The sequence below is a fragment of the Nannobrachium achirus genome (assembly GCF_963921795.1).
Source record: "Nannobrachium achirus genome assembly, chromosome: 24".
Classification (NCBI taxonomy): Eukaryota; Metazoa; Chordata; class Actinopteri; order Myctophiformes; family Myctophidae; genus Nannobrachium; species Nannobrachium achirus.
This window is the reverse complement of record NC_137831.1, coordinates 1,230,741-1,245,353: the sequence shown is the minus strand read 5'-3', so window position 1 is coordinate 1,245,353 and position 14,613 is coordinate 1,230,741. Positions and strand designations below refer to the sequence as shown.

Genomic DNA, 14,613 nt, shown 5'->3' with positions numbered 1-14,613 from the left:
GTGTGTGTGTGTGTGTGTGTGTGTGTGTGTGTGTGTGTGTGTGTGTGTGTGTGTGTGTGTGTGTGTGCGCGCGTGCGTGCGTGCGTGCGTGCGTCAGTGCTCACCCTCTGGTCCCCCCCCTCTCTGCGGGGGTCCAGTTTCTTGGCAAAATGTCTCAGATTGTCATAGTTGTGGAAGTTACACAGAGACACCAGGTCCTGCAAGACAGACGGAATATTGATTGATTGATTGATTGAAGACTCTATTGTATTGCATAGGAAAAGGTACAGTTTCATGACGGTACAGTTCACTGCTACAAGGTCAACTAAAAGGATAAACACCTAAAAAAAGCCTAAATTGCGATCCTTTTTTAATTCATATAAAATTGAATGACAGACAGATCGAACACAGTGCTATGCAGAAACGAAAGTTGTGAGAAAACAATCGGTGGTTGTTATCCCTTTTCTTTGCATTTGTAAGTTAACCCATTTGCTGCTCCAGACATGAAAGGGTTAAATGTTTATTTTGAAGGCCGGAAGTAGATCGAGCTCACAATTCCTACTTGACGATCTTTGCGATTCACCAGGAAGTAGTTCTGGTCCAGATGTAAACAGGAGTGGAAGATGGATCCCTTTATACTTTTGCTATTTTAGCGAGAATCCAATGCCATCCTTGGCATCAAAAGTGTTTTTTGGAGAAAATGGACATCAAAGATGAGAAAGACCGTTGGCTTCCATGTTATGGATGCACTATTGTGTGCACGTGGATGCGCGATGATGATGAATCGGCGAGTCCACCCGTGCCAGCACTTTCCAACGGACGGTACTGTAGGTAGCCCTTTGCCAGCTTTACTGTATATACAGTATATAGCCCACGACATCGCGGGATCGGCACTCTAGGTAAATCTTAATATTTCGCAAGATATCGCGGGATCGGCGTCAGATGAGTTAAATGTAGCAAAATGAAGAAGATACATTTATGTATTACGTCATGGGCAAGATTGACACATTTTCCGGACTTACAAAACCATTTACACAAATCATCTACTAGTTCATTCATGAAAAGACTCTTGACTCTTGACTGGAGTGGACACCGTTTGGGGAAGAGCCTTTAGTCCCTTAGTTTGAGACCGAGTCAAGACCGAGTCAAATCATCCTCCGAGAGGAGAATTGGAGTCCTGACTGGAGACGAGTCATTGACTCGAGTCCTACAACACTAATAATATAATATGTAAGCCATTTACCATGAGAGGGAGTGGGTTGTTGGCTGATTTACCACTGTTTCAGGGTTGTGGCACGAGGCGAGTGCCTGGTAAATCAGCAAACAACCCATGACCCTCGAATGGTAAATTGCTTTTCTACCACGTCTACCATATAAATGAAAGAAAACACAGTTGTAACTTGAAATGTTACAACTGCAACACAACAGTGGGCGGGGTCCATGAGCCAACTCAAGGTTGTTGACTGATTTACCACTGTTTTAAGCCAATCAGAATCCAATGTGACCACAAAAGGTGGTAGAAGTAGATATTTATTTAGTTACCGTGCAGAACTGGATTCCTCTCACGCTGTTCCCCAGTTTGTCCAGCGGGGGGCTCCAGCACATGATGCCCATCACGTTGGGAACAACCAATAGGATGCCTCCTGCCACGCCCGACTTGGCAGGGAGACCCACCTGAGAGAGAGAGAGAGAGAGAGAGAGAGACAGACAGACAGACAGACAGACAGACAGACAGGTAGAGAGAGAGACAGACAGTTAGCTTTGGAAATAAGATTTACTTAATTTAAAACATAAAGATTCACTGAGGTTTAGGACAGCCTAGAAGAGCCTCATTTCTTATAGTCCGAGCATTTTGGGCAAAAATCGTGCACTTTATGAAAGAAGCATGACATTTGGCACATTTTTGGCTATAGGGCCATCGCAGATTTGTCTTTTTCGGGATTCTGAATCCAATGCAAGCATTTGTTTTGCACGAAAAACGTTCCTTTCTGAAAAACGGCCCTGACAAAACTGTGAAAAGTGATGACTCATCACTAAACCATAGTTTTATGGGGGCCGTTTTTAGCCCAAGGAATGTTGTTCGGGCAAAACAAATGCTTGCATTGGATTCAGAATCCCGAAAAACACCTAGTTTGACCCCTCACATGCTACTCTCTATGAGAGCCCAACTTTTATTGGCTACCAAAAGTTTCCCAAGACAAATCTGCGATGCCCCTATAGCCAAAAATGTTCCATATGGCATGTTCTAACTGTGTGCCAAATTTCATGCTTCTTTCATAAAGTGCACGATTCCATCAAAATACTGCCCGAAACACCTGGACTATTAAACTTAGTGTTGTTTCAGAGCGACCTGACGCCAGTACAGCGCTTTACTTGTTAGTGATATTTGTGGTCTCTCTGAAAGCGGAACACGTATGTTCTCCTAAATCTTCATCTATCAAGTTTATTCTTCTCAAAACGTTGTCACAAGGCCCTGGAATGGCTGGGAATGTATGTAGGTGTCCCCCTACAGCCAATGAGAGACCAGCATTCCTGGTGATGTCAGCAGAGTTTGGTATAGAGTGCTCTTGGTAATGTCTTCATTAAAGGAGTAGTTCACCCCCAAAATGACTTTTTAAGCGGTGGTAAACCGCTCCATAGAGTGGCTTTGTGTGTGTCTGTAGCCATTTCTCCTCAGCGTTTTGCCATAGCATTGTGTGTGTGTGTAGCCTGTACATCCTGAAGGAAGGAAGCATGAGCTCAGTCCGTTGTCTCCCCAGGTTGGCAGAGGGAGAGGGTTAGGGTTAGGGTTAGCTCAGTTCGGGGCTCTCCCCAGGTTGGCAGAGGGAGAGCAGAGCCCAGGATTACATAGGCAATTGGCACTGGGTGAAAAAATGGGTTACAAAAATCGTGGGATAAAAATTTAGGAAAAAAAATAATAATAAGCAGCCATGGCAACCCAGGTACATTCAGAGCCCAGAACGCCAACTACTGACACTTTAATGCAAGGACAACAGGAAACCAAATGATGTTTTTCAGGCCAGCTTTTTCAGCCTCCGCCTCTTTCAGGATATGAACAGGAAGCCGGGGGCGGGGCCAGGAATAACGTGAATACTATTATTCTTTGGCTTGGAGCGAGCCCACACTGTCTCGTAGGAACAGTATTTCTAGTTAGTATTAAAGGAGTAGTTCACCCCCAAAATGACTTTTTTTCTATTGATTAGTCATGCCATGGAGACTAGAGTTCAATAATATTTTTAGATTTTTGTCACATTCCTAAGACAAAAATGTGATAACAATAAATTTTCCCCCATTCGTTCCGGATGGGGACCCGTTTCGAAACGGGTCCCCATCCGGAATCAACGGGGGTAAATTCACTCGACTCAATGTTTTGTCTTAGGAATGTGACAAAAAACTAAAAATATTATTGAACTCTAGTCTCCATGTCATGACTAATCAATAGAAAAAATGTCATTTTGGGGGTGAACTACTTCTTTAATACTCACATGGAAAGCAAACTGTCCACTGAAGTTGTACATCTCAGAGTATGTCTATAGTAATAGAGTAATAATACACAGAGTATTTCTATAGTAATAGAGTAATAATACTTACATTCCACAGGAGTACATCAGACTCAGAGTGTCTCTAGGGTTAGGTTATGGTTATCAGAGTGTCTATAGTAAGGGTTAGGTTAAGGTTATAGAGTTATAGAGTATATAGAGTGTATATTTACATGGAAGGCGAACTGTCCAGAGAAGTCATACATTCCACAGGAGTGCATCAGACTCAGAGTGTTTCTGACTGCTTCAGGACTCAGAACTCGCTCTCCTGTGATTGGACAGAATCCTCCGTTGGCCAGGGTGGCCGCCATGACACTGGCACTCTCACAGGTCACCTCTATGGAGCAGAGCTAATAGACACACACACACACACACACACACGCACACGCACGCGCACGCGCACACGCACACGCACACGCACACACACACACACTCTAGTAAGAGACAATGCAGTACAAGTGCAAAAGATCATGTTCACAATGTCCTTAGATTTTTACAACTGGGGTGAAGATACCGAAGTGTTCGTTCGCACTGCCCTCGGTCGCGTGTCGTCTCGTCTTTGTACTAAGCCCCCATACTCCCCCCACCATTTTATTTTTCTGCCTTTGTATTTGATGTTTGCTTTGATGCTTTTGAAACTGATATTATCCTAGATAAAATACTATGTTCTATCCGTCTGTCTTTCAATGTTATATGAGATACTTAAAGTGTGGTTCCTGTGGAAATAAGCCTCGGCTTTCTAGGATCTCCTTTTAGTTGACCTTGTACCAGTGATTTGTACCGTCATGAAACTGTACTTTTTCCTATTGCAAACTTCTAATAAATTCTTCAAAAAATACCAGTGTTGTTTTTGACAGCAAATTTTGATTTAGTTTTAGTCATAGTCTTTTTAATAAAATGTCATTTAGTTTTAGTCATAATTTAGTAACCTGAAAAGTATTAGTTTTAGTCTAATTTTAGTTGACTAAATATAAGATTTTAGGCGACTAAAATGTATTTTGGCAGGCCTTGATAGCATCGTAATGACTGATTTTACACTTGGTTGTGTGCTGAAAATAGCAGATCTACAAGCTCACAACACGTCGCAGCAGTTGAGAGCAACCAAACTCTTCTTCTCCACCAGTCCCTCCCTAACGTTTTAGTCTAGTTTTTATTTTGTTGACGAAATTGTCAATATATTTAGTCTTAGTTTTAGCCATCAAAGCTTAGTTTTTATTTCGTTTTCGCCTGTTTCGTTTTCGCCTGTCGCCATCATAGTTTTAGTCGTCAAAATCAACACTGCTTTGTACGTAATCACGCCGCACAAACCATCCGGGTTTGAAAGCAGCATAAGAGCAAGCAACGTCTACCAGGAAGAGACGCCAAGTGACCGCTGCGATGCGCCATGACGCTCTCACTGGCCCTCAATGTGATGCGCCATGACGCTCTCACTGGCCCTCAATGCGATGCGCCATGACGCTCTCACTGGCCCTCAATGTGATGCGCCATGACGCTCTCACTGGCCCTCAATGCGATGCGCCATGACGCTCTCACTGGCCCTCAATGTGATGCGCCATGACGCTCTCACTGGCCCTCAATGTGATGCGCCATGACGCTCTCACTGGCCCTCAATGTGATGCGCCATGACGCTCTCACTGGCCCTCAATGTGATGCGCCATGACGCTCTCACTGGCCCTCAATGTGATACGCCATGACGCTCTCACTGGCCCTCAATGTGATGCGCCATGACGCTCTCACTGGCCCTCAATGTGATGCGCCATGACGCTCTCACTGGCCCTCAATGGAGCCTGCTGGACCAGCTAATGAACAAACACTGTTTATGAACCACTGAGATCTTTGTCATAGAATCTGTTCAGGAATATAAAAGAAGACATATCACAGGTATTTTTTACAATCACTTGCTTTTCGATGTGCACAGTACATCATTTTATTGAGGTTCTAAACAGCGGCAGGTATAGTTTCTGTCTTGGAGGTATCGCAATATTTGGTTTCCAGACAGTGTCTGCGCTGAGCTTGAGTCTGACATTGTCCCATTGACAAGAGATTTGAAAGGGGAGTGAAATTCCCAATCACAAGAGATCTGGTGGGAGGGGTTGTGTTTGACTTGTGTGGACACAAAAACATTCCCCCCTACCCCTCCCCTCTATGACAGGCATCAAACAGGTTGTTGTCTTTGATGCTAACGAGGTGTGCAAAACCTCCTTTGAAGTTCAAAGGCAGCAATTAAGAGCTCTGGTGAGCTCACCCCTCCCTCCACTGTTTCTGTTGATTTTCAAAAGTTAGACCCACCCCCTCCTCCGAGGCTCTGACTCTCATTGGCTGGTCTTGCCTCAGACCAGAGCAGGTAGAGGTTCATTATGCAACACCAGACCAATAGAAGCAGTCCACTCAGAGAGTGGGCGGGTCTATTGGCTGGGACCAGGCAAACAGCGTACAACCGAAAAGCAACAAAGCATTAAACAATGTGTGACATGTTTTCTTTTATATTCCTGAGCTGAGTATTTTATAAAGGTCTCTATCGTTCAGAAATAGTGTTCACTAAACTTCCGGTGTGAGTTTGCCACAGAGAGTGTGACGAATCTGCAGACTGGAATTGCAGGGTAGAGAAAACGACGTCAGTGACTTTTCCTTTCGTAGATGTTCCTTGCATAAAAGCAGGAACAGATTGCATCTGTGATGAAGTGGAAAGAAGGGCAGTGCTAACGTAACGAGGTGTAATTATCAGTGAATGTACACACATACTGTATGTGACAATAATTACAATATGGACAATTGATTTATTTTTTGGCCGGAAAATGTATGATCCCTGGGTTCACTTCCAGGTCAAGATAGTCTGGCGTAGCCAGACAACTATTCCACAATCTCAGAATGCTATATCGAGTCTGGAACGGCAGCTCCCGAACGGCGAGTATCGGAAGTAGCAGCTGCTGCACTGAACTGTAGTCCCATTGGAAACATAACAGAAACACACTAGCACAGACAGAGTCAATCTAATGAACTGTAGTCCCATTGGAAACATAACAGAAACACAATAGCACAGACAGAGTCAATCTAATGAACTGTAGTCCCATTGGAAACATAACAGAAGCACACTAGCACAGACAGAGTCATTCTAATGAACTGTAGTCCCATTGGAAACATAACAGAAACACACTAGCACAGACAGAGTCATTCTAATGAACTGTAGTCCCATTGGAAAATTAACAGAAACACACTAGCACAGACAGAGTCATTCTAATGAACTGTAGTCCCATTGGAAACATAACAGAAACACACTAGCACAGACAGAGTCATTCTAATGAACTGTAGTCCCATTGGAAACATAACAGAAACACACTCGCACAGACAAAGTCATTTGAGCGGCCTATTCTTGTTATGAGTGTATAGTTTAAGAAAACATTTGAAAACATCAGGGAGGTAACACAAACAACACCAGAGAAAGAGGAAATAACGCCCCAAAAAATATTGAAAGGAGACATAACGCTTCCAGTAGGACATGTTATTGCTACTGCACCAAGGGAGCGGTTGCATCACATCCGCTTTATCTCGCACTCATCATTTCTATTTCCGTGCCCCAGACTGTTGACGGGAGCAGGTTGCAAATCACGGAGGCAACAGTCTGGCCTCGTGAGACTAAGGTCAACAGGAAGTGAGACTAAGGTCAACAGGAAGTGAGGTGTGTTTACCTGGAAGTAAAAGTCCAGGATGGACGTCATGTCCGTTCCCTCTGGAAAACACTAAGAAAAAAAGAAGTAAAAAAAAAACATAAAATAATAATAAAATACAACAAGTTTAGCCAGTATTAAATTAATTGATATGCCAGGCTCGATTAAACCATTTATCAGGCCTGAATCTGTGTCACTTTACATTTTAACCAATTTATGAATTTAACCATTATTTGTCTTTGAATATATTGACTCGAAATAGCAGATCTACACGGCGCTGTATTAAGCTTGTAGATCTGCTATGTTTCAATAGTTAAAACATTAAATCATTCTAGGCCTCAATGGGTTAAATAATAAAACAATAATCTATCCGGTCTGGTCAGTGGCATAACAACAATAATAATATTCATAATCATAATCATATTTACTTTCTTCTCTTTCAGGTAATATCCGATGGCAAAGTTCCTGTCTCCTGATTCTCTCTCTGACTGAAACCTGAGGAACACACCAGAGATTATTGTGTGTGTGTGTGTGTGTGTGTGTGTGTGTGTGTGTGTGTGTGTGTGTGTGTGTGTGTGTGTGTGTGTGTGTGTGTGTGTGTGTGTATGTGTGCGCGCGCGCGCGCGTGCGTGCGTGCGCGCGTGCGTGCGTGTGTGTGTGTGTGTGTGTTACAATACTTACGTTGCGTTACTGAATCCAACGTATTCATTCCCAGCCAGTTTGTTCATAAAGTTCATCACCTGCAATAAATAAAAAACATTTCAACTTTATAAACTTAAGTAAAAGTTAAATCACCCAGAATATATAGTGATATATTTTATATTAACTATAATCATGCATATAATAGAATATATAGTGATATATTTTATATTAACTATAATCATGCATATAATAGAATATATAGTGATATATTTTATATGAACTATAATCATGCTTATAATAGAATATATAGTGATATATTTCATATTAACTATAATGCATGCATATAATAGAATATATAGTGATATATTTTATATGAACTATAATCATGCATATAATAGAATATATAGAGATGTATTTTATATTAACTATAATCATGCATATAATAGTTACAGAAATATCCTATCTTCATAGTTTTAATGAATGCCTTACATCATACAAGATCGTCACACAAAAGCAGTGAAAATAGTGTTGTGAGCTTGTAGATCTGCTATTTTCACTACATTAAAGTGTTTTTAATGTATTATTATATTAATGATGATTAATGATACACAGTGAGGTGGATTTACTCCCATCATTAACAGTAGTTATTATATTTAGGGCCCGAGCACACACAGTGTGAGAGGACCCTATTGTAATTGCAATGTTTATTAGGGCCCGAGCACACAGTGTGTGAGGACCCTATTGTAATTGTAAAGATTATTCTTATTCCCCCGAATAAATCGCGTTTTTGAGGCGCCAAACGTACTCGAAAAGTTGCGCAACTTTGCACACACATCACAAGTGGCGAAAAATTCCGTATTTAAAAAAAATCAAAAGGGGGCGTGGCCTAATGGCTCAACAGCGCCCCCTACAAAATTTCAACGTAACAGCCCCACTAAACGGTTTCACCTACACGTACGAAAATCGGTACACACCTGTATCATGTCCGGACTCACAAAAAAGTCTCTTGGCGCCATGTCCGAAACCAAACAGGAAGTCAGCCATTTTGACTAATTAGTGGCGTTTTGGCGCATTTTTGGCCGTTTTCACGGGTCGCACTTTAACTAACTCCTCCTAGGGGGTTAATCGGATCAACTCCAAGTTCGCTCGGCATACTCAAGACACCTTAACGATGAAAAGTTGTGCGAATCGTGAGTTTTCGTGAAACGGCGTGCCCGTGGCGAAGCGTCAAACTTCCTTTGCCAAACAGGAAGTGCCCTTCGCCAAACAGGAAGTGCCTCTAAAAATCATGAACCGTTTGTCGTACAGACTTGTGGCTAGTGTCATATGACTTGATTAAGAGTCCTTTATGTTAATTGGTTTACCTTAGCCCCGCCCCCTCTTCTGATTGGCCGAAACTTGATTGTTCCTTTTTTTTGCTATTACTCATCAACCGTTTGTCGTACAGAGGCGTGGGTGGTGTCATATGACTTGATTAAGAGTCCTTCACCTTAATTGGTTTAACTTAGCCCTGCCCCTCTTCTGATTGGCTGCTGCCCTTGTGACGTGGGTAGAGGTGCGAGGGCCCGGTCATCGCTGCTTGCAGCTTTAATAATAGTAGTTATTCTATTAAACTTACGTAGTCAAACTTCTCTGCGTTGCTGGCTCCTTGCTGAAACAACAACAACAAACATAAACATATTTAAATGTTTTCACAGGACAGACCAGGAGCTTAGGGTTGCCAGGTCTGCTTGTTATAAGCAACGTTGGGCTTGTTTTCCTGTAAAGTGGCGTGTAAATATTCATAGCAGCGGTTAGCTTCTGTTTGACTTGTTTGGATATGTAAGCAATTTACCATGCGAGGGAGTGGGTTGTTGGCTGATTTACCACTGTTTCAGGGTTGTGGCACGAGCCGCCAGGCGAGTGGCAAACAACCCTGAAACAGTGGTAAATCAGCCAACAACCCATGACCTTGAATGGTAAATTGCTTTTCTACCACTTTTTCCATATACATGAAAAAAAACACAGTTGTAACTTGCAAGGTTATTTAGTTACAATCATTAATTGTGTCAGAATACACATAAACCTCCGCCACCACAGCAAATAGTCCCATAAACACAACAATGCCACCACCAGATGGCGCCAACTCCTGCTGAGGTGCATGACTTCTGGTCAGGTGACGCGTGGACCAGAGCTAACAGCTAGGCTAACGCTAGTTAGAAGCACAGTTTCGGCCGCTAATAGAGGCTGGTCGCTTCCAGAAAAGCATAGGTTCAGAGAAAGGGGGCTTTAAAGTTGGCGGATTGCATCGGATCCAATGGAATAAATCGGCAAAAAATGGCGATAGTACGCACGCTAGTAAACATAGGACGCCCGCGACCGTGGAACACCTACGTTTTCAGCTCATGCCGGTTCAGGAAAAAAGCACTCTTTCTACATTAAGTCTGTCATTGTTTAGTGTTCCGACTCTCATCCGGGGACTCTCAAGTCTCTCAAGTCCCCGGATGCGTTGTGTGTGGGCAATATAATCCATATGGCAATACACCGTTGTGTGTGGGCAATATAATCCATATGGCAATACATCGTTGTGTGTGGGCAATATAATCCATATGGCAATACATCGTTGTGTGTGGGCAATATAATCCATATGGCAATACATCGTTGTGTGTGGGCAATATAATCCATATGGCAATACATCGTTGTGTGTGGGCAATATAATCCATATGGCAATACATCGTTGTGTGTGGGCAATATAATCCATATGGCAATACATCGTTGTGTGTGGGCAATATAATCCATATGGCAATACATCGTTGTGTGTGGGCAATATAATCCATATGGCAATACATCGTTGTGTGTGGGCAATATAATCCATATGGCAATACATCGTTGTGTGTGGGCAATATAATCCATATGGCAATACATCGTTGTGTGTGGGCAATATAATCCATATGGCAATACATCGTTGTGTGTGGGCAATATAATCCATATGGCAATACATCGTTGTGTGTGGGCAATATAATCCATATGGCAATACATCGTTGTGTGTGGGCAATATAATCCATATGGCAATACATCGTTGTGTGTGGGCAATATAATCCATATGGCAATACATCGTTGTGTGTGGGCAATATAATCCATATGGCAATACATCGTTGTGTGTGGGCAATATAATCCATATGGCAATACATCGTTGTGTGTGGGCAATATAATCCATATGGCAATACATCGTTGTGTGTGGGCAATATAATCCATATGGCAATACATCGTTGTGTGTGGGCAATATAATCCATATGGCAATACATCGTTGTGTGTGGGCAATATAATCCATATGGCAATACATCGTTGTGTGTGGGCAATATAATCCATATGGCAATACATCGTTGTGTGTGGGCAATATAATCCATATGGCAATACATCGTTGTGTGTGGGCAATATAATCCATATGGCAATACATCGTTGTGTGTGGGCAATATAATCCATATGGCAATACATCGTTGTGTGTGGGCAATATAATCCATATGGCAATACATCGTTGTGTGTGGGCAATATAATCCATATGGCAATACATCGTTGTGTGTGGGCAATATAATCCATATGGCAATACATCGTTGTGTGTGGGCAATATAATCCATATGGCAATACATCGTTGTGTGTGGGCAATATAATCCATATGGCAATACATCGTTGTGTGTGGGCAATATAATCCATATGGCAATACATCGTTGTGTGTGGGCAATATAATCCATATGGCAATACATCGTTGTGTGTGGGCAATATAATCCATATGGCAATACATCGTTGTGTGTGGGCAATATAATCCATATGGCAATACATCGTTGTGTGTGGGCAATATAATCCATATGGCAATACATCGTTGTGTGTGGGCAATATAATCCATATGGCAATACATCGCCATAGTTTATTTAGCAATACTGTATCGATACTTCAGGCCATAGTATCGCGATACTTTGAGTAAAATAAAATATGTTCCCATGCATAGGAACCAATTGTAGAAATCCGGTACCGACACTCTGCTGCCTCTAGATGTCGCTGTAGCTACTTCCCCTTCACAGGTTCAGTGAGTGAGGTCTCTCGACAAAATGGCTGGAAACGACGAAAACAACAACATTAGAGCAGCGCCTTCAGCTTTTAAAGCTGATATATCGCAATAGTATCGTATCGCAAAGATTTGCAATATATCGTGATACTATTGCATCGTGACCCAAGTATCGTGATACGTATTGCATCATGAGATTCTTGCCAATATCCACCCCTACCGGATGCGTTGTGAGGCGCATTGATTTGGGAAATGTGTCTCATTTGCATGACAACTAGAGTTCTCAAACTCTGCCCGAGCCCGACCCTACCCGACCCGACCCGACGTATTCGGGCCGAGCCGGGCTCAAAATATATGCTAATTAGTCGGGTCGGGCCGGGCCTCGGGTTCTGTGAGTAAAAAAAAAAAAAAAAAGTTTAATTTTTTATTTCAATTTTTTTCATATTTAATAAAGATAAAGAACATGGCGCTAACTGGCGTTTCATTCGCTTATTTATTATATAACCACAAGCGCACCACTAGCACCAGACGAGCAGAGGCTCTGCTCTCTGCTGCAAAGCGAGTGAGTGAGAGAGAGAGCTGCGGTCAAAGACAGTGCGTGCAATGCTGGCTGCAGGCTGCTGATATATACATAATAGCAGGCTGGTGTTGCGCACCAAAATGGCATTCAATCTACAAACCCACTGAAGTCTGCTTTGCATCACGATCTGACTTGTTTAGAACTTGCAGATCAGCGCTTCTTATCCAGGACACGACAGGGTCATAAATCAGACAGCAGCAGCCAGCTGATGCGAGGTTAAGAACAGGTCAGAGACTCCGAAACAAAAGGAAAGAGTGGAGGAGAAAAAGAGACGCGACAAAGAGTTAGTTGAGCGACAGAGACGGCACATATGCAGATTGCAGATAGATGCATGCGTTGCAGGATGTGAACACGATGAGGAGGATTAAGGATTAAACTTTTCTTCATGAAAAAACATGCTAACATTGCTGAACCAAAAGTGGAAAGGTAGGCTAATCTCACTCACTCTCTCAGCCTACTACTCCGCTATAATAACACATGGTACGGTCACCGCGGTGGCGGCGTGGCGCCACCTGGAGGCGTTTTTTAATTTATTTATTTTCCTTCACTTGGGCTTTTTAGGGCTTCGGGCTTAAAATGATGAAACACGTTGGGGTCGGGCCGGGCCTCGGGTCTGCCCTGTCGGGCCCAGTTAGGGCCGGGCCTTAATTTTCAGGCCCGTTGAGAACTCTAATGACAACACATCCGGGTATTTCACACAGACGACTAAAGTTGCCTGATTTACCACTGTTTTAACCCTCTAAGGCCCACGGTTGTAATATTACAACGTTTGTATTTTATCCAAAAAAAGGTTTAAATCATTTTATTTTAGCTCCCCCTACCACCTAAACACCACCATTGGATTTTATTGTTTAGTATTACAATGCCATTGGCCACAATATTTGCATATAAATACCCCCCACAGGGGCTGACATTCACACCCGCCACACCCGCTGAAATTCCAGAGTTTTGACGAACAACATCTCACTTTTTCATGGAAGCTATACCTCACAAAAACATAAGTAAAATGCCTGTACTATTTTTTTTGGTGATCATTAGAATGTCTAGAACATGTACATATGTTATTATTGTGAAAAATATCCCCCATATGTAAATTAGAGCATGATTTATGATTTTTGATTTATGGCTATAAAATCTTACAAAAAACATTTTTTTGAAAAAAACATTACATTTTCCTCTGATTAAGACTCCTACAACACCATCTGATTTTTTTCAATTTTTTATTTCAAGTATTTCTTAATGCGGGCCTTAGAGGGTTAAGCCAATCACAATCCAGTATTTGAACATGTGACTAGAAAAAGTGGTAGAAATGAGTATTTATACTGTTTGGATACAGTACTATTGTCTTTACATGTGAGGTTAGGGTTAGAGGTTAAAGGTTAAAGCAGGGTTCCCACACATCTTTACCAATTCATTTCCAAAACTTTTCCAGAATATTTAACCTATTTCCAGGACTATATCTATACTATAATTTTGCGAATGTCTGAGTGAGTGAGTGAGTGAGTGAGTGAGTGAGTGTCTGTCTGTCTGTCACAGCGTTTCTCCTCAGTGGCTGGAGCAATTGATCTGAAATCGCATCACCATCAGCATATGAACACACCTGACATAACTGTGAAGCCCGTTTGTCACTTTCACAAATCGTATGCTGTATATTAGCATTTTTATGGTGTATCTATATCTATTTAGCCTACAGTACCTTTTGTGACCACACATGTTAAGGGAGGGACGCTGTTGTTCAGGCCATGCACAATCACACACAAACCCACACACACACACACACACACACACACACACACACACACGGGGGGGGGGGCGGGGGGGTGCAGGCAGGCGGGCGGGGGGGGGGGGGGGGGGGGGGGGGGGGGGGGGGTTCTGGCCCTGTTACAGATGTTGTCCAAAAATCATGCAGATCGGTACACAGTATCTCTGTAGCCGTTAAATGGAACGGGTATTTCTTACATTGATGCTCCTACATATTAGCATGCAAGCACCAGTTAAAGTTACTTTCCATCCCTCATATACTGTGTGCACAGTGCACATCCCATAACCCACACACTGCACATCATTTCGGAGCTCATATCTTTGAATGGGTAAGGGCTAGTAACAATAATTCAGCTCAATAATGAGTCGCTTACTCCTATGTGCAATGCCCAAAGACAGGTAGTGTAT

At 42.5% G+C, this 14,613-nt stretch overlaps 1 protein-coding gene across 1 annotated transcript in view; it reads right to left on the bottom strand.

Annotated features, from left to right (window-relative positions):
• LOC308280471 (glutaminase kidney isoform, mitochondrial-like) overlaps positions 1-14,613 on the bottom strand; it is a gene marked incomplete at its 3' end in the record, with an annotated part of 56,172 nt that overhangs the window by 11,796 nt on the left and 29,763 nt on the right. Inside the window, exons 8-14 of the mRNA XM_080720745.1 lie at positions 9,444-9,476; positions 7,865-7,923; positions 7,612-7,678; positions 7,205-7,255; positions 3,692-3,868; positions 1,522-1,653; positions 105-197 (exon numbers count right to left, since the gene is read on the bottom strand). Coding sequence (XP_080576871.1) covers positions 105-197; positions 1,522-1,653; positions 3,692-3,868; positions 7,205-7,255; positions 7,612-7,678; positions 7,865-7,923; positions 9,444-9,476 — 612 coding nt within the window. The remainder of the gene's footprint in view (positions 1-104; positions 198-1,521; positions 1,654-3,691; positions 3,869-7,204; positions 7,256-7,611; positions 7,679-7,864; positions 7,924-9,443; positions 9,477-14,613) is intronic.